The sequence below is a fragment of the Aythya ferina genome (genome assembly GCF_964211825.1).
Source record: "Aythya ferina genome assembly, chromosome: 18".
Classification (NCBI taxonomy): domain Eukaryota; kingdom Metazoa; phylum Chordata; class Aves; order Anseriformes; family Anatidae; genus Aythya; species Aythya ferina.
The window spans coordinates 9,359,291-9,375,502 of record NC_140317.1 but is presented as its reverse complement, the minus strand read 5'-3'; the positions used below and the strand labels follow the sequence as shown (position 1 = coordinate 9,375,502).

Sequence of the window (16,212 nt, the reverse complement as noted above, 5' to 3'; positions counted from 1 at the left end):
TGAATCTAAAAGGCAAAGGGGAAACAATTCTGCAGCAGTCAGGCAAGCAAGAGCCTTGTCAGGATTTTTTTTTTTTTTCTTTTTCTGACAAAACACCTCTTTTATCGAGCTTCAGCCCCTCTAAATACAGCATCTTTTCTCACTCCATCACCTGAGCAGGCTCCTCTGTGCTGCAGAGCAGGCGCCACGCTCCCCTGGAGCAGCAGTTGCATTTCCCAGGCAGGGGGAAGCCTCCCCTGAGCATCTCTGGCAGCACAGGTTTGAAATCTTTGGGAGAAAATGAAAAGGCGATTAAGGCGATTAATCCCAGAAATTCCTATTTTCCTCTATTAAAGAGTTTTGCTTCCCTGCCAAGCAGCGATGAACCTCCTCTGCGCTCTGATGGGTGCCAGTGGCGTTTTGGGGCACTTTGTGGGGTTTTGGCTGCCTTTAGGTCTCCGTGTGGCTGTGGTGCAGGGGGTGCCACAGTGCAGCACCTGCAAGGGCTGCAAGGAAAACTGGATGAAATGAAATTTCAAACCCTGTGGCATGAATAATCGCCCTGTTTGGGTTTCCCAGGTGTAATTGCAAAGCTGCAAGAATTAAAACAACCTCCCAGGGCTGAGGGGAAGCAGTCTGAGAGAGCTGCAGAGCGAGGGGGGAGCACAAGAGGCCAGACAATGTCCCCAGAGGCCACCCCTGCCAAAACTTCATGTGTTCTTGCTTGTCCCCACACCATGGCCATGCTTTCAGGGTGGCACCGTGATGTTTGGAGAGCTCCCAGGGGCTGCGGTGCCTCTTGCACGTGCTGGAAGCACGAAGTGGCTGCTGCCCTTAATTTTGAAGGAATACCATTAAAAAAATGAAATAAACCCCAATTAATTGTGCAGGGTTGGGGTAGGATTGCGGCAGGAATCCTACAACCTTTCTGCCAGGTGTGACATTCGGAGCCTTCTCTTGGTGGCCTGGGCGGTCGGTGGCAGAGCTGGGAAGGGGTTTTTATTTCCATCCGTGAGGCAGATTAATTCTAAGGGCTTTTCACTTCCCTCGCGAGCGGCCTGAATTAATGTTTTAGGATTTTGGTGGCTGCCGCCTCCCTCTCCCCCAAAGGCCAGACCCTGGAAGTCCCATTATGCTCTTGTCAAAGGGGCTATTTCTGGAATTGATGATAGGAACGAAGCCTAAAACTCCGTTCTCATTAACGTCTGCGGCTTATCCCGGCGTCGCTCCTAAGCTGGTGGGACTCGGTGGCACTGCAGGGGAAGGCTGTCATTTCAACCCAATTTTCGCATCACATTTGCACAAGAATTTCCAGGCCTCGCCAGCACTTTCTGCAGGTTTGCTGAACAGCAGCAGCTGTCCCAGAGAGCAAAAACTTTGCAGGGCAGGAGGGAAATGCCCAGGAACTGTCCTGGTGCTGCCATCCCCGAGCCAAGGAGCGCGCCTGCAGCTGCCGCTGCCCTCCAGCAGCATCGTCCCTTTTAATTCCCTTGCTGGCAAATCTGATCCAAACTTCTGCAACCGAATCATAGCGAGCATAATGCAATATCTTTCTCTTTTGATTATATTAAGCTGGGTAGCGCTGGCTAATTGAATCCTGGGTTCTTGCCTCTTAATTATGGGAGGTCGTGCTCAGCCGTGCGCACGCAGGTGGCGCCGGGGGGAGGCGTTTGAGGGCGTTCGTTCAGGGTGAAGGCTCCTTTCCTCGCAAGCGCTTGGCTTCTGTTTTTTTTTTTTTTTATTTTCTTGTGCTTTTCATTATTTGCAATTTCAGAGAGAGGTCACGGCAAAAGTCTTGCTGGATCTTTCTGGAAAGGGAGCACCTGTGAGCGTTTCAGCTCCGACCAAGTCGATGGTAAAATTGTGGGGTTTTAAGAATGGCTTGGGGTGGGAGGGTGACCCCAAAAGCGGGGACTCTCCAGCGTCCTGTGGCATAGAGAGGACTGTTTGGAGTGTTGGTCGTGCATGTGTGACACGGGTTCCCTGCACCAGGAGGGCACAGCCACCGCAGGGCCAGCTCAGCACCAGCAGTGCCTTGGCGCAGGATGCGGTCCTGATGCGGTGCCACTCTGTGTGGCGAGGAGCAGTGGGGTCTGTGTGGGGCTTCCTAAGCCCCGTGCTCCCTGCTCGGCTTTGCCCCTTCGCTGCCAAGGCAGCAGCAGCAAGCAGTATTCAATAAAGCACCTTCTGCTGCTGCTAATTGAAGTTTTCCTTTGTCAGCCTCTCCCTCAGACAACAGTAGGTACAAAGCCGTAGCCATCAGCACTTTGTGTGGCTCTGAAAATCCCATTAGCAGAAGAAAGAGCTTGAAGTTCCATTCAGCTGGAAAAAAAAAAAAAAAGGGAAAAATAAAATAAAATAACCCCCAACCCTGTGATCTATCAGCTGCACATTAACATATCGCCCCGTGCACCAGCAGGCTCCTGTGCCGGCCCTGCCCCGGGGATATTTAATCAGGGAGAAGCGTTATATTGGACTGAAAATGTGTTTGCCTGAGGGAGCGATGTGCTGATAAGTGGGTCTGCGGTCAGAGCCGGGCAAAGAAAAACACCAGCAGCAGATAAAATCCCATCCTGCTCCCGGCCCCCCTCTCCCCAGGCTGTTTTTCCACCCGAGGGGTGCCTGTTCTCAGAGCCGGGGTGCCCGTCGTGGCAGTGAACGCAGGGACCAGGCACCAACCCAGGTCGTGTTCTCATTTCGGCCACGTGAGGAGAGCTGGGCCTGTCTTCTGCCGCCGGGAAAGAATTTATTTGCAAGGATTTGCCTGGCTGGGGAAGCTTCCATCTGTCCGTCTGTCTCGTCGGGTTCCCATCCGACCAAGCGGGCTCCTTCTGAGCCTTGAATATTTCGCGCAACCCTTGTCAGACGCACACTCATTCTGTCACCAATTCGGGATCTTGCAGGCTTTTTTTTTCCTCTTTAATTCCTGATTTTCTCGAAGGGCTTTGCAGTTCATCACTGGCAGAGCCGTGGATGCTTTCCAAGCCCCCCCAGGCCAGAGAACGCCCGCGGATTTGGCGCGGCTGCTACCGGAGCCTCCTGCCCCCTCCTGCAGCGTGCCCTCCGTGCGTGCCCCCGCAGGGCTATATTTGGGATAAATATTCCAGCCCGTAGCCACGACCTGACAGTCGGAATTTCTATTCCGATATCTTGTAAACATTTCTTCAGATTAAAGGATCCAGATTGCCAGGGACCGGGCGGTGACTCAGCCCCGTGTGATTTCGCAGGAATCGGAGCGGGGTCGTCCTGCGGCACCGCGTGCTCCGGCCCCGCGCCCCACCAGGCAGGCACCTGCTGGTTCCCCCACACCTTTTCCTTCTCCAGCCTGATAACGTGACAACACAGGCTCCAAAACATCGCCCAGCTCTGCATCGCAGTGAAAGCTCTCGTCTGACGGGGGCTGCGTTCATTTGGGTGCAGGCACCGAGCTGCTGGCAGCTCCCCAAACGCTGCTTGCCTCGTGCCAGGGCTGGTCGGCCTCACCAGACACGTGTCCCTGGCTCACCTCTGGGTGTCTGTGTCCCAGGCTCACCTCCAGGTCTCTGCACCCACCAGCTGCAGCGTGGCATCCTTGTTATCCCTCAAATGAGATGCAAACCTCTAATTACAAGGTGGTGAAGGTGCGGAGAGGAGCTGCCTAAAGTGCGGCTTGATCCAGCCCAAAGGCAAGCATGGAGCAGAGGCCAGGAGCTTCCAACCCAGCCTCTCCCCTCCAAATCTACTTTTCCAGGCTTCAGCCCTATGGAAGACCCTGCAGCCACCAGACAAGGACGTCCCCAACACCAGGCACGGGTTGGGAAACCTGCTTGAGGTGCTCTGCCTTCCCCCTTGCAGCTGGAGGTCAAGGCTTAAAATATTCCTGAATACAACCGGACCCAGAGCGTCCTGCCCACAGCTGGAAGCCCTGGTGCTGGCAGATAACCCCGGTGGTGACAGCTCCTTGGTTTCTTGTCCTTGTGCCCTTGGCAGCCAGGAGTTGGCTGGAAGAAGGATGCAGAGATTCAGTACCAGGCTCAAAGCTTCCCCAGGAGGATTTGCTGCAGCAGCGCGCCTTGTTACGTCCAAGCAAGTGCTCAGAGCCTGTCCCAGCAGCTCAGCTCTTCAGCGTTGCTCTGAGAGGCAACGTTTGGGCAGGGGATGGGCTCTGCGGGGCCTCACGGCAGCCCTAAGCCTTTTAGGCGGCCAGTTAATGTTTTTGACAGCCTTAATTTGGGCTGGGAATGAAAAGTTCAATCACTGGCTTCAGGGAAACGCCCCTGGGATAAGCTGTGACATAGTTAATAGAAAATTGTAATGTTGTTAAAGTGCTTTTCTGTGAAATGCCAGGAGAGGAAATTAATGGCGTGTTTTTTTCTAAAAGTTTATATCATTCTTTTAATTTAATTTTTTAATCCATCATATCAGCACTCAGCAGTCTCGCCACGCAACTTTAATTTTATAGCGTTTTTCACATTAGCCACGGCCACTGATGTCACCATGGGGAAAACATGCCACCGGTTTGCCACTCGGGTGCCAAACAACGGGCAGGGTCTCCGTGCAAAACCCCAAAATCTGACCCTTGGGCAGCAGCTCTTGGCGTGTGCCTTGCTGGAAAGACAAGGATTGTCTTTGATTCAGTGGTGACTGCTGGTGTACTGAGTTTGGGTGTTTCTTTGTGCCTGGTGACAAATGGAGGTGAGGGAAGAAGGGGTAAGAAAAGGATATTTTAAAGTTTGATGGTAGTTTTTATGGCAAACTTGTGGTATTTAAGTGCACCAACCTGGGGAGCAGCAGGGCGAGGAGAGACAGCATGTGGGGTGTCCCGGATGGGACAAAACACCTTGGGGTCCTGCTGGCATCTCCCCCCTTCTTTTCCCTATCCACTAAACTGGGGACAAAGACCTGGACCGGGGTGCAGGAGCCCTGGGGGCGAGGGGATGATGAGGGGGGCTTGTGCTTGGCACTGTTGCTTCCTTGACCGTGCCCCGTGCAGCTGGTTCGAGCGGGTGAGCATGCTGGTGATCCTGCTCAACTGCGTGACGCTGGGCATGTTCCACCCCTGCGAGGACATCGCCTGTGACTCACCACGCTGCCGCATCCTGCAGGTACGGCCAGGCACGCGTGGCTTTTGGGGCGGGAGGGCTTTGGGACCCTTCCCTGCCCAGCAAAAAGCTGCGGCGGCCGGCAGTGGGGCCGTGCGCCCTTCGTCCCGCTCCCTTTTCATCCCACTCCCTTTTCATCCTGTTCCCTTTTCATCCCGCTCCCTTTCCTTTGGCAGAGCTTCGACGATTTCATCTTTGCCTTTTTTGCCGTGGAAATGATAGTCAAGATGATCGCGCTGGGGATTTTCGGGAAGAAATGCTACCTGGGAGACACCTGGAACCGCCTGGACTTCTTCATCGTCATCGCGGGGTGAGTCGGGTGCCCTGGGTGACCCCTGCCCACGTGGGCTTCGTGTCTCATGTGCCAGGTCTGGGGAAAGAGAGCTCTGGATGGAGAGTGCTGAGGTCCCTTGGGCTCTTATGCATCAGGGCTGTCAGCACCACCTATCCTAGAAGCCTACAATCTTTTAGGTTGGACAATACCATTAAAAACATCGAGTCCAACCACTGACCTAACACTACTAAACCACGTCCCTAAGCCACGTCCACACATCTCAAATACCTCCAGGGATGGTGACACCCCCACCCCCCTGGGTAACCTCTTCCCAACCACCCTTTCCATGAAGAAATCCTCCCCGATATCCCCTCCAAACCTTCCCTGGTGCAACGTGAGGCTGTTACCCTCTCCTGTAGCAGGGACACCAGCACAGAGGGGGACCCGCTGGTTGTCTCCATCACCCACGAGAGAGATCTCCAGTGCCTGGAGGTGGTGATGACAGTGTACTGGTGATGTTTGGCTCACAAGCACTGGTGGGGATGCAGCAGGAGCCGTTTGCTGCAGTTTTTGGCCAGCACATGCGTGTCCCGTGCCGCGCGGCCACCCTGCCTGGCGCTGGGCTTGGCTCCGCGGCGCTGGGGGCTTGGGTTTCATGCAGGCTGCCCGACGGGGGGGGGTGTTCAGCAGATTGTTTGAAGCGCGGAGAGCTGCCTTCCAGGGAGGATATTTCAGTGAAATGTGCGTGATTGCCCTCTTTGTTGTTTTTGAGGGAAAGCAACCAAGTTTGCCTTTTTGAGCGTTTTCCTTTCCGAGGCACCTGGTTTGAGTTAAGGCTCCTCCAGCACCCGAGAATCTCCTGGCTGGGGCTGCAAATCCACATGAAAAGTGCCTGGCCCCCGGCCAGGGCGCTGAGTTTCTTTGGCACAGGATTCACTCACCGGCCCTCGCCTCCCCTCCCTCCTCCAAGAGCCCGGAGACCTTTTGGGAAAATGGCGCTTTTTTTTTTTTTTTTTCTTTTTTTCTTTTTTTCTTTCCCCTCCTCGCTTTTGATAGAGCTGCAGATCAAATTTACTGGATTTTCCTGGAAAGGAGCGGGGCCCCTCCAGGCTGGGCCGTTTCCCAGGCGAGGGTGTCAGCGGGGCGCCTGCCGTCTGCCGTACGGGGCGCCGTGCCTGCAGGCTTCCCTTACAGCCCCTGGTGTGCGCCCCTGTGGGGAGCTGGGGGCACCGCGAAGGTGGCCCAGTACAACCAGTAAGGAGGCGGCAGGTCTCCCAGTTAGCCCCTAGGAACTCGTTGCTGGAGGAGCCGAAAGATCCCAGGTTCCTCTTGAGTTCTTTGTTATTTCTTGGAGCAGGATGAAGCGTGATGAGGAAGGGGACCTGAGTGTGATGTGATGTGCTGTGCTATGGGGGTGGCGTGTTTGGGGGTGCTGCACTGCCCCCCCCCAGCCCTCTCCCATCCTCTTTAGCTTGTCTGGCGTTTGGAGCCAGGGTTATATATCGATGCCCATGACGGGGCCCCCCATCATGATGGGTGTCTGCTGCTGTTCCTCCAGGCTCTCCTAACCCTGCCCTAATTCCTACATAGCTGTGCTGTGCTTCAGCATCAAACCGCCCACCTGCCTTCTGCACTTGAACGGGAGCCTGGGTTCAGCCCCTTTCCCCCACGGAGCCCTGGGTGTGGGTACGGGCACCCGCATCCCCCGGGGCGCGGCAGCTTCATTAGCTCCAGCGGTTCGCAGCCTCGCAGCCTGCCCGCCTTGGTGCCTCCTGCCAGGTCAGCTTTGCCTCTCGCTAAATGATCGGCCTTTCCTTTTTGTGCTCGAGCTGTTCCCATCTGGGCCCCGTCACAAGCAATTCAGCTGACAAAGGATCGAACTGGCTGTAGGGGCGAAGGCAGAGCCTTTCCCTCGGTGCACGCGGGGTTTTTCTGCGGCCGCTCATCCTGCTGCTCTCCCCCAGCCTCCCCATCCATCCTGGCCCCCGCTGCCTCCTGCTACAGCATTGCTGCTGTCCTAGGGACCCCTCGCTGTCCCCCTGCGGTGCCAAGTGCTGGGGACAGCTGCAGGACCGGGCTGCTGCCATAGCAGAGGACATCAGGGGACCAGAGCCTGGAGTGAAGGCGTAGGTAGAAAACACCTTAAGGACAAGACCAAAAGGCAAAGACAAGACCAAGGGTCAGGTCCCAGCCCAGTAAAGTGAAGGGGGTACAGTGCAGGTGATGTGCTTGGGGCATCCCAGGATACAGGCTCGGGGGAAAATTGGGGAATTTTCCAGGGCTGAGCTGTGGAGGAGAGCGAGCGCCAGGGCGATGCCCTGAGCCGCTCTGGGTTTGTTAGATACCCCATAAAGCAAATGGGGTTTTAACGTGGGTCTCGTGTCAGGGCTTCACCCAGCCTTTCGCCCCTCAGAGCCTGCCCCAAATCTCCCCCAGCCCCTGAACCTCCTTGCAGAGGAGGCAGCACAAAGCTCTGCTTCTGCCTACCCACTGCTTTCCTCCCTGTGGGCAGACCTCCCGCGGAAACCCTTCGTAACCGTGACCAGCCTAGGACAGGCTTGCTTCCAAAAAAAAAAGGAAAAAAAATGGCATTTCAACCATTTCACCCTCCCTCCTCGAGAAGTTTCTGGCCCTGCCGGGGGCTGTGGTCGCAGAGGAACCAATTCTTGCGTATTTGCCCCAAAGGCAGTGCCGCTGGGCGGTGCTGGGCTGGCCACTTGCGCAGCGTGCCGTTAAGTACTTCTCAGCTCTGTTAAACTGTCCAGACCAATCTCATGAGCTCATGGAGAATAAATGACTTCTTTGTGACAATGTAATGCAATTAGCACTAATTGTAGAGAGTGTAATGTCTGCAACACATCTCTGTAATTACAGCAAAACTTGCTGCAGATGAGGGGAGCGCTACACAGACAAAACTCCGCTTGGTGAAGCACAGCTTTGGCTGTAGGTTACGGAGCTGTGTGGGGAAAGGGAAAAAAAAAGAAAAAAAAGTGACGAAACGCATAATTATGTTCCTTTATTTTGAAGGAGAGGATTTGGGGAGTTTGCTTTTTCAAGGAGCGCTTGAAGGTTACCAGGCGCTGTGTGCCGGCTCCCGCTAAGGGTGGCTCGATGGGATTTTGACCTCTCGCGGTGTACAAAGTGGAGGTGCCAAGGACGGGTGCTTGTTTACGCCCAGAAATGTGTAGGATCTCTTGCAGGCTCAGCTGGCGAAGCGTGGCTGTGGGGTGCTGATGCTCCTGGCCCCCTGGGGACCCACAGCCACGCTCTGCCCCGAAAACCAAACCGTGCTCAGCAAACTGAACAAAAAGCAGCAAAACCCCGCGGTTTGGTCGTTCCCCCAGGAGGGGGGCTTTCATCAGGTGAGGATTTGGTGCCTCCAGGGCTCCTCTGGGGCTCTGGGTCGGCGTCTGCCTTCCTGCCCCCCCGCAGGCAGGGCTGTGCATCATCTGTGTGTGAGCTGCGCGGCTCTGCTCTTCCTCCGCGCTCAGCCAGTTGTTTGGCCAAGTGTCCCGTTTGCGCCTTGCTCCTTGGAACAGTGACGGGCCTCTCAGAGGGCTTTCTGACAAAGTTAAACACTTCTGGAATATTTTGCTTACAGTTCGGGAGGAGCTGGGGCTGGAGGTGGCTGGCAGCCCGCTTGCTTTTGAAGCAGACATACCATTTTTTTTCCCTTTGCTTCCTGAGCACTTCTTGTAATGTTTGTTGTTGTTTTTTGTTTTTTTTTTTTTGTTTTTGTTCTCCCTGTGCTGAAGGCAGTATTAAAGGGTTAGCTCCACTGAAGCTTTCATAAACAACTCTTAAGGATGTCTTGCTCCCTCCTGTTTTCGAGTGCTGAGTTTCAGGGCTGAGATATGCTGCAGAAAGCCTTGACGAGTTCGTGGGTAGCAGAGAGCAAGAGACACACCACGGTCCCTTGCTCCACCTGAAACAAAAGCACAGGACAGTTTCTGAAAAGCTCTTTAGCCAGAAATTGGGCACGGAGACAATTCTGCCAGGTGGGTCGCTGCGGGGAGCATCGATCCCATGTCCGTGGTACCCAAAGGATGCGTGCTGGGGGTGATGTTCCCAGCCCGTGGCCTTGATCTCTTGGTGCCTTTGTGCTTCAGAGGCAGGCAGGGCTCCTCCGAACCGCGCTGCAGCCGCACGAGGCACCCAGGGCACCTCAGCAAACGGGGTGGGCATGGGGAGGAAAGGCAAAGCACGGGGTGTGGGATCCCCTGCTGCAGCCTCCTGGCGTGACACGGGGCAAAGGCTCCTCCTTCCCCGTCATCCCTTAAAAAAATAATAATAATAGAAAAATAATAATAGAAAGGCGGGGGTGAAAGCTACTTTTTCGTCCCCGCTCTGTTTGCTCACAGTGGTCTCCAGTGCCTCAGGGCATCTTGGAGCAGCACCCCGGGACCTTGGCTGCGCGGTGCCAGCGGTCAGGTAATTGTGCGTGTGAGCAGCGGGGTAATTGTGCGTGTGATCGGTGGGGTAATTGTGCGTGTGAGCGGGTGATTTGCACACACAATTACCCGATGTGCAGCCGCCCTCCCTGCCGACTGCAGCAGAGGCCGTGCCCGGCCCTCAACAACACCAGTGCTGCCAGCCGGCCACGGGGAGCCTCCTGCCTCGTCCCCGGGGGGCAGCGGTGGCAGAACCAAGCCAAGCCACCAGCCGTGACCCCAAACCTCCGGGTGTCCCCACGGGGGTCCCAGCTTGGCCATGGGGTGCTTTTGGTGAATCCTTTGGTGTGCTCCCTGCCAGCCTCGGTGCAGGGAGGCTGCTGTTTGCAGCAAGCCCTCAGCAGCCTCCCTCACAGCCCGGCTAACTCAAACCTACCTGCAAAAAGGGGTATTTGGGGGAAGTTTTCAGATTTTTTTTTTTTTTTTTGAGAGAAATCTTGTTTCTCTCAGCTTTTCAGCTTGAGCTGAACTTGCTGCTGCTCCAAAAGCCTCTTTTTTCAGGTGTCCTGGCTGGGACTCATGGTGCCTCTGCACGGCCGGATCCAGGGGCTCGCACTACCTCCACCGTTTTTATTTTTATTCCGTCGGGCTGGAATAAAATGGAAATTTTTCAAATTAACAACGCCCACGGATGCGGTGAGACTCGCGAGGCTCAGAAAGCAACGCCTGAGCGAAAAGCAGAGCACGGCGAAGCCTGCGAGGGCCGGGAGGAAATTTCATCCCGGCTTTCTCCAGATACGGCACCGCCGAAATAATTCGCCTTTGTCTTTCCCAGCGCTGATGGCTTAATATCATCCACCCATTGCTGCGCTTTGTAGATAAGGGACATCTGTGTGCCTGGGCTTGGAGAGCTCCTAGCGCTGCGTAAATCTGCATCCTGGGAGATCTGTGGGGGTGAGGCACAGCTCTCGGGGACACGGCCCCAGTGCAGGTGGGGGCTGTCACCTTGCAGCTTTGGTCACCTCGGTCACGTCCATGCCTGCGTCGTGTCCCCAGGTCCTCGGCTGTCCCCATGCTGCGGGTGGCAGGGGGGCAGGATGGGGCCGCCCAGGGCGCTGCGGGGGGGCTCCCGGTGGAGAGCTCATGGCTGTGGGCATGGCTCCATCCGCAGCCCTGCGTGGCAGCATTTACATCCCATTTAGATCAGACACAGCCCAGCGAGCTGCCAGGCCATCCCCAGGCGGGATGGGAACAGCCTCCTGCTGCCTGCTCTGTCCAGAGCTGCTCCTCATGTGCCCTGTCTGTCTGTCCGTCTGATCTGCTGCGAGCCCCAGCACCTCTCCCTCTGGGAGGAGCACTTGCCAGAGGCTGCATCAGCTCTTTTCATGCATCCCCCCCCCCAGCAGCTCGTCGTACGCCTGGCTTTGCAGATGCTCTGGTGGTATTCTTAGAAAGTCCAAAATGTTTCCGAAATGTTTCCTCTTTCTGAATAGCTCCAGCGACCGGGGGCTGCCGAGCGCTCCGATGAGTCTCAGCGTCTGATGTGGATCCACCCTAGTTAATGCCAAGTGTTTTTCTGAACTGTTAACGTTGCTGGGCACTCGGGACCACGGCAGAGGCTCTGACAGGCATCGTGCTCTCACATTTGAGCAGAAATGACATTCGAGCTGGAGCTTTGTCGTGGGCTTTTTACACCACAGATTCTCAGTGCGCTGATGCGATACAGGCGGGTAAATGCTCCTGTCACCTCCCCGGTGCTCAGCACCCCGGTGTTTGCTCTCTTTGGGGAGCTTTGCTGGCCGGGGACTGGATTGATCCCTCCTGTGCATGGGAGGAGACCTCTGAGCTGCTGGGTGCTCGCTGGTGCTGCCTTTTGGTGACTGTTTCCCCCGCACCCACCTGCTCCCAGTCCTCGTATTGAGCTCTTTGCTCAAGGTAGTGGGATCTTTTTTTTTTTTTTTTTTTTTTTTTTAATTTGACACTATAATTGTTTTTTAGTACGTTAAATCAAACCGCGTTCTACAACATGCCCTTTGCAGATTACAAGCACGCTCATCTCTGGGAGTGAGTCTGGAGCTGTCATTAATCAGAAAACGATTTGTCTTGGTGCAAATAATCATGTGCTGCTCTGAATTTTGCTGTTCGCCTCTGTTTTAATTATGGATGAAAGAAAAGCAGTATGTTCGACATGGGCTTTTTACCAGAACCCTGCAAACCATATGAAAATCTTATTTCTGAACACCGAGGGGTATTTTAGAGCTGTGAGAGGCCGGGGAAGCTTTGGTGGCTCTCCTTGGGGGGGACAAAGCTCTGGAGTAGGGTCAGTGAAGTCAGGGTCAGAAGAATTTCTTGAGGCTGCTTTGGTCTTGGCTATGGTTTGTAATCATCATTGTTGGAGCCTACCAAGGGAAATGGGGTGGGGTATCACTGCGTCAGGTGTGGAGCTGTAGGTTTTGGGGATCACACCAAGAGCACATCTCCAGCGGGGAGGGACGGGGCAGCACCAAAAGCCTTTGAGCAAGGCGCCAGCAGTGCCTCCTCCAGCAGCCGGTGCCTGAGCAGGGGAGGGTAACTCAGGCTGGGACAGGGGTGGAGATGGCTGGGAGCAGAGATCCTGGCTGTGAGACGGGGCTGGAAGAGCTGGCTTTGTTTGGCTTTGCAGAATCGAGGCTGGGAGATGTGCTTTGTGCTCTGTCAATACGTCGGGTGGGTAAACACCGGCGACACGGAACGGCTCCAGGAGCAACTTAAAAGGCAGCGCTGGCGTAAGAGCAAATGCATGTGAGCTCGCCCTGAATAAATTGAGGCTGGAAATTAGGCTGCTAACCATCAAAGCCGGAGGGAGGGAACCACCCAACTCGCTTCAAGATGGAACTTGATAATTTTCGGAAGAGATTAATATCCTGTGGTTGCCTGCAGCAGCAGGAGCCCGGCTGTGCAGGGAGCCTCGCGGTTCTGTCGTCGCGTTTGCCTGGCTCTGCCTCTTCGGAGATGCTTTTCGGCAGGTCTCTCATGCTTTCCTCCGGGATGAGGGCCAAATCCCAGCGGTGACACGGCCGGTGGCCCCGCTGTGCTTGAGCAAAGGTGTTGTGAGCAGGGTGAGATGGGGCTGGGCTGCCCCAGGGGCTCACACAGGTGAACTGCAGCCGTGGGCAAAGTCAGGTGAAGGTGGTGCCTCGTTGTGCTGAGCTGTGAAATGGGAACAATCCGTCATTATAAACAGGGCTCTGTCTGGCAATTTCCCTCCCGCAGTGAGCAGGGACTTTGAGAAGCTTCTGCCCTGGATCCTGTGCAGAAGCAGCAACCAGAGCAGATGAGAGAGAGGCGAGAGACCCGGCTGTGTGCGCTCGTTGACTTTATTCCGATAAACAGCCTTTAATGAATTCCTCTGGTAAACCTTTCCGAGGGGTGAGACGCAGTAAAATTCCCTTGGTGAGCAGCTGGCGGGCGGTTTGATCTGCAGTGTTTGATGATCCCGGAGACCCTTGACGCTCGTCCCTGTCTGCCTTGCAGGATGCTGGAGTACTCGCTGGACCTGCAGAACGTCAGCTTCTCGGCCGTGCGCACCGTGCGCGTCCTGCGGCCGCTCAGGGCCATTAACAGAGTCCCCAGTAAGTTGGCTTTTTGCTCTTCCCTTTATAAATCTCTTATATCTGTGCCCCAAAGGTGGAAGAACAAACGTGGATGCTTCCCATCTTCCATCCAACGTTCGCCCAGGCCCTGGTGGTTCTAGGTCCTACCACTGCTCCTGGCTTTCCAGTGCCTGGCGCTCACCAATTCAAATAATATTCCCAGCTGTGCCTTTGGGTGCCACAAGACAAGGGGATCCCCAGGGCTGGCTTCAGACTCCTTTATTTCTCATCCTAAGGGGGTCTTAGGAGGCTGCAAAGGTGAAGGGATGCAGGTGGCGGGGAGCCAGCAGCCTTCCCCATGCAGCGTGGGCAGAGGGATCCAAGCCCTCCCTGCACTCCCCCATCCTTTCCCGGAGAAGCTGGGACACAGAAATCGTGTCATGCCTGGAGGCAGCCCCTGGGAGGCACCGAGGAGCCTCCTCGTGCAGCATCTCTTGCTCCACTCCCCACAGCTGGTCCGTGCAGCAAACCTTGCCTGCAGAGCTGCATGGGTGCCCATCCAGGCACTCCAAGCCTAGAAGAGCCCCCGTTTTTGTAAATTTAGCATAGCCCACTCTCAAACTGATGGCCACGTGCAGTTCTGCCTGCTGGTTTCGCCCTGGAGAAGATCTCTCACCTATCCTAAGAACCGAGGTACTGGTTTTAATGTGAAATAATTCATCCAAGCCTTTTTCTCCCTGGGAAGCAAAGCGTCTGAGTCCTTCTGCTGGGAGATTCACAGCCTCTTGTGAGTGCAGTGATGCTCTGAGGCTTGTGAAGTACCCAGGGAACACCAGGAAACATTGCAACATTGTGGTGCTGGATTCAGCGTTGTTTTCGCCAAATTACCTCCAAGCCTGAACCCCTCCCCTGTACCTCGATGAGCACTGATCAGCTCCAGCTCTGTGCTGGAACTGCCTGGGCTCTGTTTATTTGTCTCGTCCCGACACTGAACCCGGTTTGCTGCTGCTGGTTCAGACGTTACGGTACCCTCCGAATCCTCTCTGTGATGTTTTTTTTTTTTTTTTTTTTTTTATCCCCGTTGCTGAACTGACGGCTGGCTGAATTTATCTGCCACCGTCTGACCGGGGATGTAACTCCCTTAATGTGTTTTCAAATCCCGGGTAATTCGTCTTGGCTCCTGTGCAATGTAGTTATGATGGGATAGAAATATAAGGTGGGAAAAGCAAGAGGAGGGTTTTGTATGATGATAAATGCAGCAACCGTGGAAAGTCGCTCCAGTTAATTATGAGTTGACTCATGGTGGTTGCTCCCCATTAGAGGAGTGAAAGGAGAAACCTGATGGAGGAGACGACAACATCAGAAAGCTTCTTGAAGTATCAAAGTAAAGGGAGCAATAGTAAGGGTTCCTTTAAATGAAAATCAATGCAAGCGAGTGAGAGAATGCAGAAGATGGGGAAGGAAGGGGAGAGAGAGATGAGCAGAATATTACAGAGATGTCAGATAAAATCAATTTTTTTGTGTGTAAATGTCAAGTTGAAGTCACCATCAATTTGTCTTTGTTACAGAACTGGCTGTTCCTGAGCTCGTGAGAATAAACTGCCAGAGAAAATCCCGTGTTTGAAGGAAAAGAGGGGATTTAGGGTAGACAAGAGGAGTTAGGAAGGGAAGGGAATGTTAATACAGCCTGAGTGGGGAAAGCAATAGGGCTGAGCAAGGGAGGTGTCAGAGACAGATCTTGGAAGGAAAGGGGCTGGTAATTGGCAGAAAACTTTGAGAGGAAAAGAGGATTTGGGAGGGGAATGGAGGAAGGAAGAGGAGAGGGGAAGGTGGGTTGTGTGCCCAGGAGTGGGGCCGGGCTGGATAGGGGTACCTGGGGCTGGTGGTGGGGCCAGGGAGCTGCAGGGACCTGCAGCAAAGGGGATGAGGAGAACAGAGGGGAAGGAAGGGTGTAGGTGGAGGGGATAAGGAAAAGGTCAGGAGGCCATGGATGGAAGGAGAAAATTCAGTGCAGATTTTCCTTCTTTGGTGACCGCTTCGTCCTCCCCTCAGGTATGCGCATCCTGGTGACGCTGCTCCTGGACACACTGCCCATGTTGGGGAACGTCCTCCTCCTCTGCTTCTTTGTCTTCTTCATCTTCGGCATCGTGGGAGTCCAGCTGTGGGCGGGTTTGCTCAGGAATCGCTGCTTCCTCCCCGAGAACTTCAGCATGTGAGTCCTGTGGCTGTGGCTGGAGCGTGGGGGGGCATCTGGGCTGCCCTCCAGCAGAAAGCCCAGGCCCTTTGTGCATGGTCCCAGCTCCAAAATGCCACCACAGATCCCACCATGGTGCACGTAGATGGAGTCAGGTCAGCAATTTGCCATTCGCATCCCACAGTGCTGCCCTTCGCCCTCGGCCGGCGCTGGGAAGCCTCTGTGATTGATAAGAGCCTCCAAGAAAACAGCCAGGCTTAAGAGTTGGGGCTTTCTAAATTCAGCAGATCATTAACGTGTGACCTTTTCAGCATTCGTCAGGGTGCCGAGACCTGAATCCCGTTCAGCAGCTGGGAGTGCTTATTGCTATGGCATTCGTGGTCCCACCTGAACCCCAGGGGAGGCTGATGGAGCTGGGCACGCACTTCACGATGCCAGACGCTTCTTAGTCTCGGAGCTGGAGACAGTCCCTGCCTAAAAGTGCTAATTTTTGACAGATCCCAGCCCCCAGGTTTGCACTCGGTGATTTGGTTGTCTTCACATACAGCAGCCGTGCTGCAAATAGTGCCGGGAGCCCAGTGCTGCGAGGAGCATCCCAGCTTGGCAGCCTTTGGGACTGTAATTAGGGCTTCTCAGATGCAAAACAGCTCCAAAGATGTCACCTCTCAGTGCTTCGCCTCCAAACGCAGCCTCCCCGGCACTGATCCAGCTGGATCCACAC

At 54.8% G+C, this 16,212-nt stretch overlaps 1 protein-coding gene across 12 annotated transcripts in view; it reads left to right on the top strand.

Annotated features, from left to right (window-relative positions):
* CACNA1G (calcium voltage-gated channel subunit alpha1 G) overlaps window positions 1-16,212 on the top strand; it is a 128,623-nt gene that overhangs the window by 28,659 nt on the left and 83,752 nt on the right. For all 12 annotated transcript variants that reach the window (XM_084492273.1, XM_084492276.1, XM_084492277.1 and 9 more), the window contains exons 2-5: window positions 4,952-5,063; window positions 5,237-5,370; window positions 13,239-13,336; window positions 15,350-15,509. In XM_084492273.1, the coding sequence (XP_084348399.1) occupies window positions 4,952-5,063; window positions 5,237-5,370; window positions 13,239-13,336; window positions 15,350-15,509 (504 nt within the window). The remainder of the gene's footprint in view (window positions 1-4,951; window positions 5,064-5,236; window positions 5,371-13,238; window positions 13,337-15,349; window positions 15,510-16,212) is intronic.